The sequence below is a fragment of the Falco peregrinus genome, chromosome 5 (genome assembly GCF_023634155.1).
Source record: "Falco peregrinus isolate bFalPer1 chromosome 5, bFalPer1.pri, whole genome shotgun sequence".
In the NCBI taxonomy this organism is placed as follows: domain Eukaryota; kingdom Metazoa; phylum Chordata; class Aves; order Falconiformes; family Falconidae; genus Falco; species Falco peregrinus.
The window spans coordinates 4029703-4047559 of NC_073725.1; the positions used below are offsets into that span (position 1 = coordinate 4029703).

A 17857-nucleotide genomic window follows, 5' to 3' on the forward strand; every position below is an offset into this window, starting at 1 on the left:
TTTCTTTATTTGTTTGTTTGTTGGTTTTTTTTTTGGTGTGTTGCTGCATCTAGTTAGTTATAATGCAAGGAAATTCTTATGTTTTTGGCCCCAATCTGAACTTTGCTGTGTTGTGCCTGTAAAGCTGGGGCCTGGTTGTGGTATCATCATATGTAGTTCTACAAAATTGGTCAAGCTCACTTCCACACCTCTGCAGTACCTTCAGTCCTCAGCGAGGGAAGGCTGTTGCTACCATGTTCTGGCCCATCCGTCTGTTTTACTTGAAGTTATATTTGTTTGCTCACATGACCTCTGCATTTCAATTATCTAAAAGGCTCCTGACAAGTTCTTGTGTGTGACTTGAAGTTCTGTCACACTGCTTTTTCCATTATATTGGCTGTTGAGTCTGAAGGGATGAAACCCCCTGGCTCAAGAGGAGGACAGAGAGGTGTTTTGGTGTTTTTCTTCATCTACATGACCTAGGTCTTGTTTGGGAAAGTCTGTGATAACTTCACTCAAATGTTCTGGGATCTGAGAAAAGGAAAAAAGTGAAAGCCTGTATGTAAGTGAACTGTCATAAAAAAGGTTTTTTTTTAATCAACTTGTTTGGAATGATGTGGGTAAGTAAAATGATGGATTTTGAAGGCTGAAGGATGCTAGTTATTACAAAAGCACAGGTTTGTCCGGTCAAATCCTACTGTTCAGAGAGAATTTTCTCTTTTTGAACTATAGCAAATTGTAGGCAAACACCAATGTAGCTCTCAAGTATTTTTCATCATGGGACTTTCCACCCAGGTGCAAGGAAGGCTGTTTTCTGTCAGGATGTTGTCTCCACTGGTAATTGACTGATACGTTCTTCCCTGACCCTACATGTTCTTCAGGTCATTTAACAGACTGCACTTTGTTTAAAAGTGATTTCTGTTTGCCCTCAGCTTTAGCCTCAATGCCTTTCCCTTATGTGTAACATTTCAGTTTCTTCTCCAATACAAGTCAAAAGGAGGTGGACCCTGTGTCCTTCATATAGTTGGCTTTTAGGTGGAAATAGACATTTCCAGACAATAAAACTCATTTTAGAGGTATCAGATGTGTAGGTAATTGCTGTTCCATCTAGGAGTCAGTGTGATGACAGAGGTACATCAGAAGAGATTTGACTAGTGACTTTTGAAGGGAGGGTTCAGTCCAGAAGCATTCCTTATGTGTCTGGCTGCTCACCTTGTTTCTTAGAGGTTCACTTTGTTTTCTGAATTTGAGCAGCTCTATGAGGAGCATTATAAATTGAACCCCATTTTGCCCTTTATCCTGATGATTGGACTTTAAAGTCCAATCCATAGGAAAAAGAAACTAGAATACAAATGAATTCTTGTGACTTGTTAAGCTTTTTGTTGTCTTTTCCTTCCATGTGTTTATGGGAAAAATAAGACTGTGATCTCTCTGAGATACTTTTCTGTATTGCATTTTCTGGTAGACATATTGCCACTAGATCTGAGAGGAAAGTGGAATATAAAATATACTACTTCACTGCATATAGAAAGAGGCTTTTGTAGTAGAAATGATCTTATGCCAGTGGGTAATGCTAACTCTGTGTTAAAATGTCTTGATTTTTATAGATAGTATATGGTCACAAAATTCTTCTGATTTGCAAATCTATTTTTGTTTGATTCACTTTATGCGTAGAAACTTTCTGCTTCTCCAGAGATGGTGTATGGGTTGGGTCTGAAACAGATGACTCTGAGGAGGCATTTCAGCAGTTCTCTAAGTGGGAGAGTATTAAAATGAAGAATTAATTTGTGTCAGAAATGATACGGACACAGCTCTGCAAATTTTTGCTGACTGGTTTAGTGGCATCTTAAAGGTAAGGCAAACAGTCAGTTGTTCCTGTTGATGAAAAAAGTGAAGTATGACACTGTGTAAACTGCGCCTGTGAGGAACAGGCATTAGTAGGGGTGACTGCCTGCGGCAGGGCGGTTGTGCACATCAACAGTGGCTCTAGCTGACAGTGAGTAATGCATTGAGGAACAGTGTTAAATTTACCTTTATTCTTAGTGTAGCTTTGCAATGAGCCAGAGTTTATGCTTTCTTATGAAAGGACATCTTTTGTGTAAAGGCTCGTACTTTTATGCAAGTATAACTTTTGTATGGGTGTGCTCTGACTGTTCATTGTGTGACTGAAATGTTTTAATTAGTCCTTTTCAAGTGGCCTTTGGATAGAAAGACCAGATTTTGAAAGGTTCTAGTTCCTAAATGCTGCTGAAAGAAGTGATGAAAGATCACTGCAAAGGAGCAGCCAGTCTGGCTTGGCGTGATCTAGGTAGAGGTTGCAGCCAAATATATAACAGGATTTTTTTCCTCATTGAAATGCTGAGTGTGGAGAATTTATGCAAATAAAGCATCCACTTCTATTTGCAATGTCCTGCAGTATTTCTGGAATACCATTCTGACGGTCTGTCTCTCTCAGTCCGAGTTGTAGGGGGTTTGGAGCATTGAAGTTGAGTATGTTATCTGTCTTAAAGAAATGGATGATGGAAGTGGATTACCGTCAAGTTCCGCTTGTAAAGAAAGCGCAAAGTAGGGAGGTAACTTTGCAGCTTTCCTGTTTCCATGCTTAATATCCATGTTCTTGATCAGTTTAGGACTCCTAATCTTCCTGGAAAGACTGTAACCTGCTCTCTCTCCATTCCTGCAGGCCCAGCTTCCTTGGTCTCCTTCTTGTTGCACTTGCATGTGAATTTTCTCGGTTTGTGTCAGCATAATCTTCCTGCTCATGTGAATTGTACATAATCCATAAGGGATGTGCCTTTTCATAGTGAATAGGTTTTCTGCCCTTGCATTTCATTGTGCCCAGAGCACTGTGGCCAGACAGGGTTAAGAATAAGAGTGTTCTTTGACCTGACAATAAATGCTGTTCAGCAGCAGTGTAGACTTGTTGCATGTCATGTGCGGTACAATGTTAATGAATATAATTACTTGCAGTTATTTATAATCATGTCATTTATTAGAGGAGGTAAACAAACCTGCAGGTGGGTTTCTGTGATTGCTGGGTGCAATTCAGAGTGCTATTCTGCATGTATGAAAGTGACTAAAGTTGTTAGTGTAGTGGTGAATTTTGGTTTACCTGTTTCAAATTAGAACTTTTCTGCAAACAGTTCAGAGACACAGGAAATGTACAGACTTTTGGCATGGGTTGGTAAAATACGAGTAGGTATTATATATATATATATATAAAAATATAAAAAATATATATATATATAAAATATATACCTAGGAAGAAATTTTCAGTTATCTGTCTTAATGATTTCAGCTTTTGATATGCAATTATTCTATTGCAACTTAACTTTTACCTCCTTTTTTAAAAAAAAAAACAGAAGTGTGAGCAATTGTGTAGAGAAAATGTTTCTTTGAAGTGTTTCCCTTCCCATTATTTCAAATAGATACTCCTTTTCTTTCTGAATCCAAATTAATCTCGGGTAGGATTGTTCAGAATTTACAAAAGGAAATGGGTCAATAACATACAAGAAAGTTTTCAGAGACTGGATGGCTTCTCTCTAGCATGCAACTCCAGGCTTTGGGGAGCAACATATTGTTGGAACTTGCACTATTAAACTTCTTAGTTCCTTTAAGGTTAAGGCAATAAAATACTTAGATCCTAGGATTGCCTTTATGTCATACTATATAGGAGTGGGAAGTCCAATTGGTAGTGAAATTGCTGTATTGAGCATCTTGTGTATGACTGTGTGGGCAGCACACATTGATTTTTGACATGAAACTCATGGGATTTGGATTCTTCCAGTGTTTCATTTTTGGTAAAAATCAAAATGAGATTAGGAAAATAAAATCAACTAAAGTAAGAATCAACTTCCTTCTTGCCTGGTGCATCTTAACAGTTCTGGAAATCATTGTATCACTCAAATGTAAGGCAGTTAAAGGTGAGATCTGACGCAAATCCTGATTAGATTTCCAGTAGTGCTAAGTCTTTGTATTTCTTGCTTGGTTTTGCTGTCTGCTCCCTAACAAGTTACTTTCAATAAATAAGTAGTTATTACTTAAAATACTATCAAGTATTATAATCAAGGCTGATTTCTTTTTCTCCCCACCCCTGCTGAGTGTTTTGACCTGATGTCAGAAGCATCTTCAGATTTAGAGGAGGTGATAGGCAATGTGGATGACAGGCTCAAAAAGGTTGAGTTGGCTCTTTGTGGGGAACTGGATGCCAACTTAAATATAAGTTCTATTCATGCTTTCTGTGTTCATGACTTCTATTTATGTTGTACATCTTTGATTTCAGTTTAAAGCTTTTCTTAATGTATGGGGTGAGTTCATGCACTACAGTAAGGCAGCGTCTTTTTTTGTGGAAGTATGATAGGAAGTCACTCGGGTTGCTCCCCAGAGAAAAGAGGTGTTTTCTAGGCAACAGGCAGAGGGCGGCTTTGCATTACAGGAACTTAGCTGTATGTATGGCTGGCTTAACTAAGAAATACTGGGAAAACTGGTTCTTCCCTCTCTGTGTGCAGAGAAGCTTTCTTTCAGCTGTATTGAGTTTTGGTGCTTGTGTTGAAAATACAGGTGATAGAAAGTAAGTTTCGGTTTAAAATAATGGGATTGCTTCTCTGGATGAAGTGATATGGATAAATTTAATTTTTCCAGTCTTAAGAGAGGAATAGTTTTTCATCACTTTCGTTTTGCCTGGGACAAGTGTTCTTGCCTTACTTGTAATTTTTTTCTATGCTTATGTTAGACTTTTACCCTGTTGTTTACCTTTTCTGATAAGCATTTTCTCCATTCTCGTTTGCTAACTCTGAGGTACTTGAATTGGCAGCACAGCAGGGACTCTCATTGCAGACAGAGAATGGTCATGTCAGCAAAAGTTGAACCTGTCCATTGATGTAGCATCATACTAACAATAAACCAGTAGTTTAGTCTGCTTGTAACTGCTCTCTGTGATAGAACCAATGATTCTTACTTGGAAGAACAGTTGCATGCTTTAATGGTTCATATCTATTTAACTGTGCTATCCTTAAAAAAACTCTTTCATAACATGTGGAATATGAAATTGGACATCTGCATAGAAGTGCCAGTCAGTTTTACTCTATTGAAACTATTAGATGAACTCTTAGACTTGCTAACTTTTAGAATATTTATAAGAAGAGAGAGAGAAAAAATCTGATAAATGATTTTTTTCCCCATTAACAAGGGAATTTCTCAGTAAAGGTTTTACATCTTAAACGTTGGTGTGTATAAATGAAGAATGACTCTCAATCTTTAATCTCCCTCTGTGTAATTCAATCCAGGAGCATGATGAAGCAGAGAAGGGAATAATTAGGAGTGCTTACAATGAAATTATACATAAAGTTTGTCAGGAGCAAAGTACGATCACTGTCATACAGAACAGACACTTGGCCAGTGTTGAGGTGAGTTTATGTCTTCCTTATTTATTTCTGTTACACTGATATATACTAGTAACCCTTTCTGACATAACTTGTTTTTGAAAAATGTCTTTTTATCTTTTTATCATGAAATTCTGAGAGCATATTGGTGATGAGAGATTGGTTGCGTTAAAGTTCGAGAATTGCAGTTGTACGTTACCTCAGCCAATGCTTCATTTCAGTTACTTTGTGAAGATACTTTTTTAAAAAGTAAAGTGGTGCAATCTGGAATCTCTAGATTCATTACATATCAGTATGTAACTTTAAGTTAAGGGATTGAACTTTAAGTTAGAATGTTTGTTTTCCAGAAGGTTGTTAATGTAATTAAAATTAAATACAATAAAAACCCTCTTCTGTGGGGAAAGACCCTGAAAAGCTGAATTCAAATAGGCTTCAGGCAGGTTTTCTAATGCATTGGGCTAAAGCATATTAAAATTGAATGCTTGAACACTTTGCGATTTTTTTTCTTTCTTTCTTTCTTTCATTTTTCTTTTCCTCTTAGTTCAAAAAACAGGCTGAGGAATGGTTGAATAGAAAACCTGATATTAACAACTTATTATCAATTAAGAAAATTGAAAAGCTTAAAGGCCCAGTTAAGGTGGAAGCTGGTTGAAAAGAACAATTTTGAGAAAGTATGAAAATGTTACACTGTTGTTGTTTTTGTCTGGTTTTCAAATTGCTTTAGAAACATTAAATTGGTCTATTTCAAGTAGTGGTAACTATGTAGAACACATTGTGTTTTCTGACCTCAATTAACTGTGGAAGTGTTACAGGCCCCTGAGACCAAACTTGAATGGCTTAAAAAAAAAAAAGAAAAAAGTCAGCCACTTTTCGGTTTGAGTCCCCAGTCATGGCACTGTGCTTTTAACGAAATCCCTCTGGTGATGGTAGCTGTTCACAGCACAAGCAATTTTGTCCAGCTCTTCACTGTGCTGGTTGTGCGGTTACATTTTTACTTTGTTGACAGTGCATGTTCTTCCTCTTCGGTGGTAGAAGTCAGTGGCTGTTCTCATTTTCAGGGTTCCCCACTACCCCACAGAAGTCCAAAGAATGTAAATGTTATCCCAATTTCAGTGCTGTTTGTTTGATTACATGTTAATTATTCTGATGATGCTTAAGGAAAAAATGAACCTGCATGTGTGTGTCTGTAAGCATTGTAAAGGGTCAGTAAGCTTCCAAGAGGATTTAAAATGAGACACACTAATGAAACCCACTGGGAAAAGGATTCTTGAATAATGAGGTGACATGAGGAAAATGCCTGCTTATGGGTGGAAAAAAGTGAATGAATTATGGAGCCTGGCATTGCTGGTAGATGAATGATGTTGCTAATATGATTATTTGTCATCAGCTAATTAAAGAAAAATGCTCTTTGATTTAGGAAACAAGTAGGCAAGAATCTAGAACATTTGGTCTGCCACATGAATAAAGGGAATGCCTTTCTCGGTGATTAGGTTTAAGAGATTCTCATGGGTTTCCAGGAAGAAGACTGAGTAAAATATGCTTTTGAGAATATGTTCAACTCCAGAACTGTGATACGGAAGCTGTTTTTTAATCCTGATATAGCAGATTACTGTTGTTTAGTATAATAGCAGAATAAGAAATACACACTTTGTTATTCCTAACGTAGTCTGACGATTACAGTGAATTTGAAATAAGAATAAAAAATGAAATTGATGATCTGCAAAATAGGGTTCTTGAGGAAATATCCAAGGAAAAAGAAGAATATGTAAGTATTAAACTACTTAGGCAACTTAAACAAACCTGTATGAGGCACATGTTCATTTCAGTTGCTTTAACTTGTGCTCTGCATAAAAAAAAAAATATGTGATTTTTATACTATTGAATATTAATTAAGATGGCTCTTTTTTGGTGAAACCTATGGGAGAAGGCATGGATGCTGGTCAGTTTTATTTCTATTTTAACATAGTTTCTTCAGGCCTTCTCTTCCTTCCCCCCTCAGTTTGGGGGTGCAGCTCAGTTGCTGAAGAAAGACTGTATTTCTTGCAAGAAGGGGAACTGTTTCCTTATGACTAGGTTAAAACAGGCTTTTATCCTGAAGTGGAGATTGCCCTTTCTCCAAGTCCTCTGTATGGAGGGGAAAATTAGAAACCATTGCCTTGTGAGTGAGTTGAAGGGCACCAGAATTTGTGGCAGTGGTAGACCTTACCTCTGCAGGCGTAACGTTTGTGCTATGTATAATGTTTTGTAAAATGTGTAACAGTTACACATTGCAGCATTACAGCTACGTGGGATCTGGAGATGCATGAGATGCTGGCCTGGTCTGTGTAACTGTTTGATTTCTATCTTCCTCCACTTACATGTAGTGAAGTTGTTTTCTTTTGTTTAGGCCTACCAAAGCCTCTTGTAGCAAAGATTAAATGTTTTCTGTGATAGGGCATGAACTGCTTGGGGCCTTAACACTACCCACCCTCAGATATTTAAAAAATTCTGTCCATATTGAACTGCTGTATTCATGTTGTGTATGGTTTTGTGTGTTGGTGGTTTTTTCCTTTTTTAAAAAAAGCAAATGGCATCGTTACTTTGAATGATGTTATTAAAAGAGGTACAGTCATGGTCAATGTACGTTTGAATGTCCTGGGTATACATTGCAAATGTCAGTGTATATTTATATATGTTAAAACTAGTGATCTGGAGCTGTGAGCCTTGTTTTCTTCATTTAGGAGAAGCTTACGTGTTTGGTACGGAAATGGTTCCCTGAGTTACCACTTCTTTATCCAGAAGCAGGAATTCTAAACTATATGGTAAGCAGCGATGTGTTTGAACGCACTGTCAGTTATTGCTTCAGGCACTATCAAGGCTCTGCACCAACAACGCTCTGCACAGTCAGTCCATTTGGGGGACATATACCCTGATTATTGTTTGTTATGGTCTTCCTTCTCCCCCTCTTTGGGGAGATGTTCAAGGAATGCATTTCATTAGCTGCCTCATCATGGCCAGCCTCTTGGTAACAGATGCTGTAACTTCTTCATATACCCCAGCTGGTTCTGCGCTTTGCTAAGTTGATTGAGGAAGAGGAGAGGTAGCTGAAGCCACTGAATCTTACCAGCTGTTAAATGCCATGCACTTACCCTGAATATCTGCATGTGCATGTGCTTCAGAACTCTGGTGGACGTCTGACGTGCAGCCTGGAGCGAGACCTTTTGGATGCTAAGCCCAGGAAGGAACTGAGCATGAAGTGACCTTTAGCGTGTTCAGGAATTCTGGGCCAGAAGGTTCTTTTAAAGGTAATGTTGGCACTGGCTTTCAGCTGGTGCTGCAAACGAAGCCTTGACATATTAGTGTGCCGATTCTGAATGAACTCTGCTGTTTCTTTCATGCCCCTGTGTTTAACAGCCTTTTTCTGATAGCAGATTTTTTTCCTCAGGGCCTGTAGAACATGAAGCATTGTTTTTCTTCTTAATTGCTTCCATGTTGATATTTTTTTTTTCTACACCCTCCCCTCCCCGCTTCTTTTGAGGACTGCTGTATTGAGCAGTGCTTCCCCTCTGTCTGTTCTTTCTGGTATCTGGTGGACCTTTTATCATGTTTGTTACTCCTGTCTGTTTTTGCAGATGTGGGTTTGTCTTCCTGATGATTTCACTGAGAAATTTCAGGAACTGCAGTTTTTTCCCTTGCTCTTCTTCTCTACAAGTCTGCTAATAACTGGGGAAACCAGGGGAAGTAGTATTATGACAGGCAAAGTTGTAAATACTCTTCTTGCTTTTGACTTGGCTTATTTAGATCTCAAGTTAAGAGACATGCTTCCCGTTTTGCTGGTACAGACTTTGTAAGAGTTAATCACAAAATATGGGAACAGGCTATGACAGTTGGAATTGAGTTTTGTGTGAGGTAGAAGAGGAAGTTATTTGATGGTACCTAATGATATGCATTTATTTTGTTAAAAAAAACCAAGTTTAATGGAGTAGTGTTACAGGCATTAGGAATAATAGCTTGGGTATATAGACACAGTCTAATCTTGGAGAGGAAAAAAGCCATTACTGGGTGTGGGCTCTGGTTAAGCAAAACAGTGGAACAAAAAAGATGGAGCAGTTGCAGTAATTGTTCGTTGACTGGCATCATCAGAGGTGAGAGTAAGAACTTACGTTTGAAGAAGGGCTGGTCAAGCTCATGTGAAGTCTTTGCCTTTCTCTTTGATAGGTAATGGGGTTCTATTATGTATTTTAATCTGTTGCAGCATTTGGTAAATTACAGGGTTTTACGTGTTGTCTACATATAGCTGTATTTATATATACTTCTAATTTAGTCCTCTTCTATAATAAAAATATCATCGTTGTTCTTGGGGGGAAAAAATCTAATACTCTTTAAGAACACAAGTTATTTTCTTAGTATTCATTGTGTTTACATAGCAAAGTCTCCAGTAATGGTATCTGTTCTGTAGTCACCTTTTGAATTCTAAACTCAAGTTGTTAGAGCTAAAACATTTTTATGCTAGAGGTCTGTGTCCTGCTTATTTGATTTTTTAAAATAGTAATATATATTATAATAATGCATCATTATATTAATATAATAAACATAAATGAAAGTAAGTTTGGTTGAGAACCCTAATTTCTGCTTTGGAAACACACTGTCTGTTAATCTCAAGCATGTCAAATGTTTGGACAGCAAGGTGTGCTTCCCTTGAAATAAATGTTAATTTTTGCCATGGTAAAGAGAGATGCTTTAAAAATTTTTCACAGCTGAGTTTTCTGAAAGGTCATAATTGGTACAGATGGTGCCATTGTGAAAACTGCAAGAGCTGAGGAAGACTGTCTCTCTCTTTACTACTGCTTGCAGGTATGGGTTGTGCTGAAATGAGCAGTTCATGTGTATAGAGCGGGGAAGTTCAAAGCCTGGATCCAGCCCCTGTCTCCTCTCTGGGGGTGTCAGTACTGCTCAGTGGTTGTATTTTCCTCATGATCACAAATGCATGAGTAGAGCTGGTAACTAATGTGTTACTGAGTACTCTTGGCCGTTGGGGGACTACTCTTCTCCAGTCTGGCTATAGCTGTGTGCTGGCTGCTGTTATGGAAGGGGATAGAAAATCAGAGTATAGGTTTTATTTTGACAGTAGACAGACCTAAAATATGCTGGAAACCAGGAGGGAGAAAGCAGCTAGTTTCAGGTAAAGACAGAAAGGCAGAGAAGAAAAGCCAGGAAAGTTGGCAGAATTGAACTTCAGAACTAAAGTTCTCCAAAATAGTGCCAAATGTCTTTTGTGATTTTTTTTTTTGTTTGTTTGAGAAGTTTTGCAGTTTGTATTCTTTACCACCTTACGAGCATTAACAGTTCTATTGTGGAGTAAAATCTGCCATCCCTATTCTTCTGTTACAGTTACAGATGATGGATGCGTGACTATCTCTTCTTGCTTTACACACCACTTTCTTTGGATCAGTGAGGGAGAATTTTACATTTCAGTCTGGTTCAGCACAGAGCTTTCTGGTAAAGCTGTCTGACACATTGAAAGGGAGAGGGAAATAATCTGCTTCAGTGTGCTTGAAGTTACGGGTGCAGTTTTTTCCCCTGTAGGATCAATGTGCTACTTCAAACACTATGGTTGTCAGTACCCTAAGCTTAGTTTCTCCTGAACTGAGAATGGGACAGCCTCTGATATGTATGCTTACGGCTGCCTTCTGTTCTGGGTATGTTATGGCTTGTGGGAGAGTTTCTAGTAATATTATGGAACTGTAGGAGGCTTACAAAGAGTAGTAAATGTTATCTCCAACTTTTGCTTTGAACTCTTTTGGGAAAATAAGTGTTCATGTTTTCAACTGAGTGGAAAGTTTGGAATGAATGGGCATTACAATTATGGGCAGACGACTGCATTTTTCTTTAAAATACACAATGTAATTTGCATAGTAATATGAACAAAAATTATGCTTTTGTTCCTCATGCTGTGGGCTGTCAGTTCTTACCGCACATCCTGTTCATTCCTTGTGAGCCTTTTTTCTTCTTTTTTTGTTACCCTTGCCCCTGAGGAATTACCCATACAAAGAGAGAGGGAGGATGAAGGCAAGGATGGGGCTGTCATATGTTTTGTTACTGGCAACAACACTTAGATAGGTGTGTTGTTAGCGCACGTTATGCCACTACAGGAGGAAGCAATCAGCTTTCCTGTGTTAGGTGGAATGTTGCAAAGCATTTCTTCCATCTCCTTTTTGTGTTCTAGCACTGTATTTCTCCCTCTCCAGCTCAGGGTGTCAGTGCCATGTGTTCTGAATGGGAAAACTTCAAATCTCCCAGACCTGAAAAGCCACAAGCTACACAGCAAATACTGATCTTCCCAGGCAGGGATTTTTGTGTGAGTACTTGTTATATTGGAACTGGTTCACTGAGTACCAGTTGGAGCTCCAGGTACATGGAGATCTTCCTGGATAACACCGGCAGTTCCATCAGATGCCTTCAGTAATCCCTTCTGTGCCACAGCATTTTAAAACCGCTTCCTAATACAGACGTAAACTGCAAGCATATATGTAGCCACTGTCAGTTACCTGTGCTGAGAAGATGAAGCTGATTCATATAAAAGTCACTCTTCATTATGTTTTATTCCCAATTTAGGAAGCAGTTGCTTAAAATTAAGTAATTTTTCTACTGGAATAGATGAACTATACTGTAGCTTAATATCATAGATGTTTATAATTTATTAGCATGGTACAGTTTAGTATAGAACACTTTCAGTACCACTATTCAGATCTTCATCTGTTCTAGAAGAAAGGTTTTTACAAGTTAAAGTGAGTAAAGAAAAACACAGTGAAAAAAAGATAAAAAGACAGTTTTATAAATGTCTGGCTCTGCTTGAAGGTAATATCTGGGAGGCAGCAAGATCAGCATTCTTCTGAAACCTCATCCAAGTTTGCCAGCTGAATTCAGTTTAATCCACATGTAACTAATCTCCAGCTCAGACTTGTATTGATCATTTGATGGAAAATTCTAGCTCAAGTGTTAGTGTTATATTCAACAGTTGCCAGTTTCATGTTGGACAGCTGAAATTGTGTTCTCCCTCATTAAACAGCAGTGCCGCTTCTAAAATTGAGACAGTGGTTTTCCAAGTTCTCTGCTGATCTCTGTCACAAGAGCCCAGTGCTGACTAAACGCATGCTTCCTTTTCTTATCTATGTAATTGTTCAGAAGAGAGGCATTTTCAGCTTAACCTGCAGGCAGGGTTTTGAAAAGTGCTGTACTCAGGCAGTGTTCTAGGCAATAGTGAAGGCTGGAGAAATTTTACATCGTTTATGGGTACAAAGGTTCACATTTGTCAGTTAAGAGTGCGCTTACCCCTCAACATTTCTTAAAGAGAATTATGTAATTAAACATACAGCTTGGGCATGGACTTGGGCAAGGAGTCATATTTTAAAAAGTTGTTTCTTTTGACCTCTTAACAGCTTTTGCTAATATTACTTTTTTCCCCTTGTTTCTGTGTAAGAAGAATTTGAGCCTCTTGCATATTTTACCTACTGTGAAATCAGGAAAAAACCCTTTACCTGCCATTTTCCCATAACAATCCATTTTTACTTGAAACCTGGACTCTCTTTGACTGATGTTTGGTTTTGTTAAAGTAAAGCGAAAAAGAACCACCAGTGTTATACATTATGTATCTTTTTGTTTACAGCTTTGTGTTCAAAACCAGAAGTTTGGCATAAAAGAAGATGGAACACCTGAGGTGCATATGGTTGTCATGGTACGTTAATTGTCAGATGAGGAAGATGAGATCGCTTTTGTTTAGAGTGGCTTAATTTTTTATTTTAAAGTCAGACCTTTCTTTGTAAGTGCTGGGTGGAGAAAGTGTTCTTAATTGACTGGATAATTCTAAATAATATGCACAAAGAAAACTATGTTTGAGAAGGTAGAAAACCCCAGAGCTTTATTAATATTTCATTCCAACCTTAGGAGGAGCAGCTTCTTCACAGATAACTGTTGACTGAATGACACCAAGTTACAGACTTGGAGAATAAGTCATTGAGATTCAGCCTCAAGGGAGGTATTTGCATTAGCAGCCTATCTTTTCTGAACTCAGGGAAGCTGACGTTGTTCGTTGTCTTCCTACATAATGATTGCCCAGTGCTTGAGCATTAATAAAAAAGCCAAATGCAATTTTAATTACTTAAATGTAGTTGTAGAAGTGTATTGCGCCCTCTGTTCTTTGGTGGGGTTTTTTTTGGTGTGTGGTTTTTTTTTTTTTTAAGTGAAACATAAACTTTCCTATGCCTCTGAAATGTCCTCAGGTACATGGACACTGCATGACACAAATTTGTGTTGCTGCTTTCATTCTTTCTACTCTCGACTATCGTTATCTGTCTGCTGTGTGCCAGCAACTGTTCTCCCCTCGAACTCCTATTTTCAGTCCCTTTTTTTGAAGCTTATCCTTGCCCAGTGTCTCAGTGACTCTTTAAGAAGTAGACTGGTGTGCCTTCGAGTTTCCCAACTTAGGTCTCCAATTTTGAAATAGTTCCTTTACTGACTTACCTAGCTCTTGGTGGTTAATCATAAGCAGATAATTTTATGGTCTTCTCTCTGTGTGCCTTAGTTACCTGAGTGCTTGTCTTCCTTTGGGTCTATTTTCTTGTGTAACTCTTTCCCAAAAGCTTTCAGCCTTCTGGCCAAGATTTAAGACCTTTTTTCTTGCCTGCTTTCAACTTCTTCTATGTTTGCTACAGGCGATTACTTTTCCTCCTTATAAAAATTGGAATAACAAAAGACATGCCACCATATATAGTTTAAAGAAATTCACTGGGAGGCTTATAGACCTTTTTCAAATCATTAGCCTTCACAGACTAGTTTCTGCTTCGTACTTTTTGGGGTGCCTTCGGCCTGTTTAGTTACTGACTGTTTGCTCTTGTCCTGTGTCCCTCCCATCTCCCAAGGATTGCCCTTGTGTTTTTTCTCGTATCATGCTTGTTGTGTTGATCTTGCTTTAAGTGATGCTTTATCTAGATTTGAGAAGGCCATGGAACTTGCTAAATCAAGCCTTATACTTTTTAGAAATCTGCAAGCAGGTGACTTAAGCTTTTAAGTGAAGTCTTAGTTTATGGATAGAATTTTCTAAGGAATATAGGGAAGAGTTAGAGGTTAATCCTCGTATCTTCCAGAAAAGTAGAAAAATAAATGGAAAAGTAGAAAACAAAGCAGTGGAGTTGCTGTTGGTCAGATAAATTTGGGTGGTTTTGTCAAGGGAAAAAGGCAACCCAAATAATCCCTCTTTATTGGTTATACTTGTATATTAATGATTTTCCTGCTTTGTGGAGATAACTATTAAAGCATGGGGCTAAATTACTGAAGTTTTGTTCATTATGAGCTTGGTGTATCCTTTTTTACTGGGTTTAGGTTAAGAAGCTGTCACAATACAGTACCACACTAACACAGCTGTAGTGGTTCCAGTGTCAAGGCAGGGTAGCTTGTTACTGCATAACACAGTACTGTAAATCATTGTGTTTTATTAGATAACTGTTATCCTCTACAATAGAGTCTTTTAATAACTTCATTTCAGCAGTGTTCTCCAGTGATGAAACCATTACTGATAAAGCACAGGACTGTCTACCAAAAAATATTTCCAGTGTGACACTACCATGCAAAATAAAAGAGTAAAACATGCAGCATTTGAGCAGGGAGGTGATCTTGTAAATAGGATTTCTTATCGCTCATTATAGTTGCTTGGGTTCTTTGGGTTTAAAAATCAAATGAATCTCATGAAACACACAGGAAAGAAGATTCAGTAATTCACAATTCATCATTAGGGCTAACTAGGGTTTTTTAAATGTATTCCGCAAAACTTGTACGGAACTGTCTGCCCAGTGTGTCATTCAGGATTATACATAATAAACCTTGGATACTGAAAAAAACAACTTTCTCTTATGCATAAGGGAAACTTAATCGTTCAAAGAAGTAGAAAAGATTTATTGGGACATAAAAAATAGGAGTTGGTTTACTTCTGTTTTCCATAACAGTTCTGCTGTGAGCGTGTTTTACAAATACAGTCTGCAGTATGCAAATCAAAGTTTAAATGGCCAGTTTCAGGGTGTTACACTTTTGTGGTCTTCTGTACCAGGTATCTTCTGAAGTGCAAACAGCTGCCTTTATCACAAGGACAAATAATTAATTTAGCCATTATTGTTCTTAGCAGGAACCAATTCTTTTTACAGCTTTTAGTAAGAGCAAGTGTCTTTAACTTCTTTCCCTGATCAAAAGAAACAGCATTTGATTTTGACCTTGTCAAAATCCTAATCAATATATCATTGTGGTAGTTTTTAAGAATTCATTCTGCATGTGTGTGCATGCACGTGCACCAGCCACCAAAGTCCACTGGAAAGCAATCTGTGCTGCCTGCAGTGCTCAGGAACACACATGAGGATTTTACTAAGGAATGTAATACTAATAAATACCTTTCAGCTGTTTCTTGGGGAATCTTTTAGACCTCGGGCTATTAATCCTTGTCCCAGTTCTTGGGGAAAATCTATTTTGCTTTTAAGTGCTTTATCTATAATCAGCTTATTCAGAATTAATCTCCATACCCATCTGCAGGCTCTTGACAGACTGGTAATTTCCCTTCTACCTCAGTTTTGTGCCCAGAGGAATTGCACACTTGCAACTAGGAAAATTTGTGTTGTTTTCAGCAAATATAAAATTGTCACAGGAAAATAACATGAAGCTTTGAAACAGGGGTATGGATTTTAGGTAACTGTTGAGAAAACACAAAGTTTAGAGATAAGGTCTTGTAGCCTCTCATTTAGCCATGCCAAGCTCAGTGTTCAGTGTGTTTCAGCATCCAGTTTTGTGTATTTGAAAAAAAAAAAGTAAGAGCACACACAGTGAAATGGAATAAAAATATTGAAATGTGTCCTACAACAGTATTCCTTGTGGAAACAACATTCAGCTTCCTTAGTGCAAGAAGATGGTGAGAAGGGGATATTTGTTGTTGGCAGACATTTGATAGTATCGTGAAATGCAAATATACAAGTACAAGGCTTTTTAAATGCTCTTACTTTCTTCACTTAATTCTGCAGAGGAAGTGTGTAGTCATGATTCTCTCCTGTATTTCATTGCACATTTGAATCTTCTTAAGTGGAGATTTTCCTTTGAGCATTCAAAACATTTTATAAACACTCAACAATCCTTTATCCCTGTAAGAACAAGTTTTCAGATCCCATCTTTTCACTTAGATTTCAGATTATTTGGGGAGTTGCTGATTCTCCAGAGTCACTGATAATTAGTGGAAGAGTTGGAAATTGTCTGCTTGTTCTGTCTGGAAGTTTTTGACTACTTGCACATTCCTTTGCATCAGAGTTTCTTCTGTCTGGGTGTTTGTCTGTCTGTCAGCAGAAAGACCAGCTTCAGTATTTCTCTAATTTATGGTAGTTCAGTGATTTGGTATTTTGAAATATAATCACTTTTGCTTTTCTGTGAAATCTGCTGGCACTAGGTTGACAGACCTGGAGCTGAACACTTGCTTTTATTTTGTTGTTAACGAGCTCTATGACTGTTGAGTGTTGCTGACCATTGAGAATGCTATGGTAGAACCTTTTGTGAGGGCTTTGGGCCCATAGCACTTAAAAGATGTGTTCATCAAATACTTGGTTATTGTTTGTAGTAAAGTTTTTTTGCTTACTGATGAAATCCTTCTCTCTGTAGGATGATAAAGTTAAATCTCTTTTCCTGAATTCGTTCTGCTGTAACAGACTGACAGCTGAGCAGGTGCTGAGGGGTGATTGCTTCCTTGTAGTTGATGTGATTTCAGTTTCACCAAACCCAGGTGAAGAGTATGAGCCACATGAAGAACATGATTCTGAGAAGACAGATAAAAAAAATGCTATTACTTGAGGAGAATGGAGCAAACCCTACTCCGTAGATGAGAAACTTTTCCATCAGGTGTCTGATTGATTTCTGTTTTTGTTTTGGTTTTGAAATCATTGTCCTGATCTGAAATCTCCAATTATAAAAGGTTTGGTAGCTGCAGTCATGTTTTGTGGTTGCACAGTCTTCACTGTGTTTTATTTTAAGTACATTTTATTCTGAATAAATGTTTGGGGGTATAAATGTGGAATTACTGACTGTACTCTTCATTGGCCAGCCCTTTTCTTTGTCTGTTATGTAGGCGTTACATTTACAGAGAATAGTCTTGTTAGGTGCTAGAGATCTTTATGATGAAGCTTTAGTGACTTGTTTTTGTAGTTGGTTTTCTATCCCTCTTCTTGCTGTGATTCCAGAGAACATGTTCCTCGTAAAGATGCTCTAGGGTATTACCTTTTTGCTGGAGATTTTTTGTTATTGCATAGATAAGTTGTTCCTACAGCAACTGCCGTCAAGATTTAACTAAAAAAACCCCCAAACAAGTACTGCTTTGACAACTAGGAAAGGAAATAGAGAGCAGCATGCCTCTTTTCTGTCTTCCTGCATTTGAAAAATGCAGTTGGCTTTCTAAAGAGCAGGCATCCTTCTAGTTGCTCCTTTGCAATGCTGCTGCATTGCAA

At 37.9% G+C, this 17857-nt stretch overlaps 1 protein-coding gene across 1 annotated transcript in view; it reads left to right on the forward strand.

Annotated features, from left to right (window-relative positions):
- Positions 1-17235, forward strand: part of STK31 (serine/threonine kinase 31) — a 39208-nt gene extending 21973 nt beyond the window's left edge. Inside the window, 15 exon segments of the mRNA XM_027786441.1 lie at positions 1654-1684; positions 1687-1755; positions 1758-1831; positions 4081-4221; positions 5265-5384; positions 5902-5969; positions 5971-6031; positions 7027-7125; positions 8081-8161; positions 8519-8644; positions 10926-11001; positions 11004-11038; positions 13006-13074; positions 17019-17203; positions 17205-17235. Of these exon segments, the coding sequence (XP_027642242.1) occupies positions 1654-1684; positions 1687-1755; positions 1758-1831; positions 4081-4221; positions 5265-5384; positions 5902-5969; positions 5971-6031; positions 7027-7125; positions 8081-8161; positions 8519-8644; positions 10926-11001; positions 11004-11038; positions 13006-13074; positions 17019-17203; positions 17205-17235 (1266 nt within the window).
- The last annotated feature ends 622 nt before the right edge of the window (positions 17236-17857 follow it).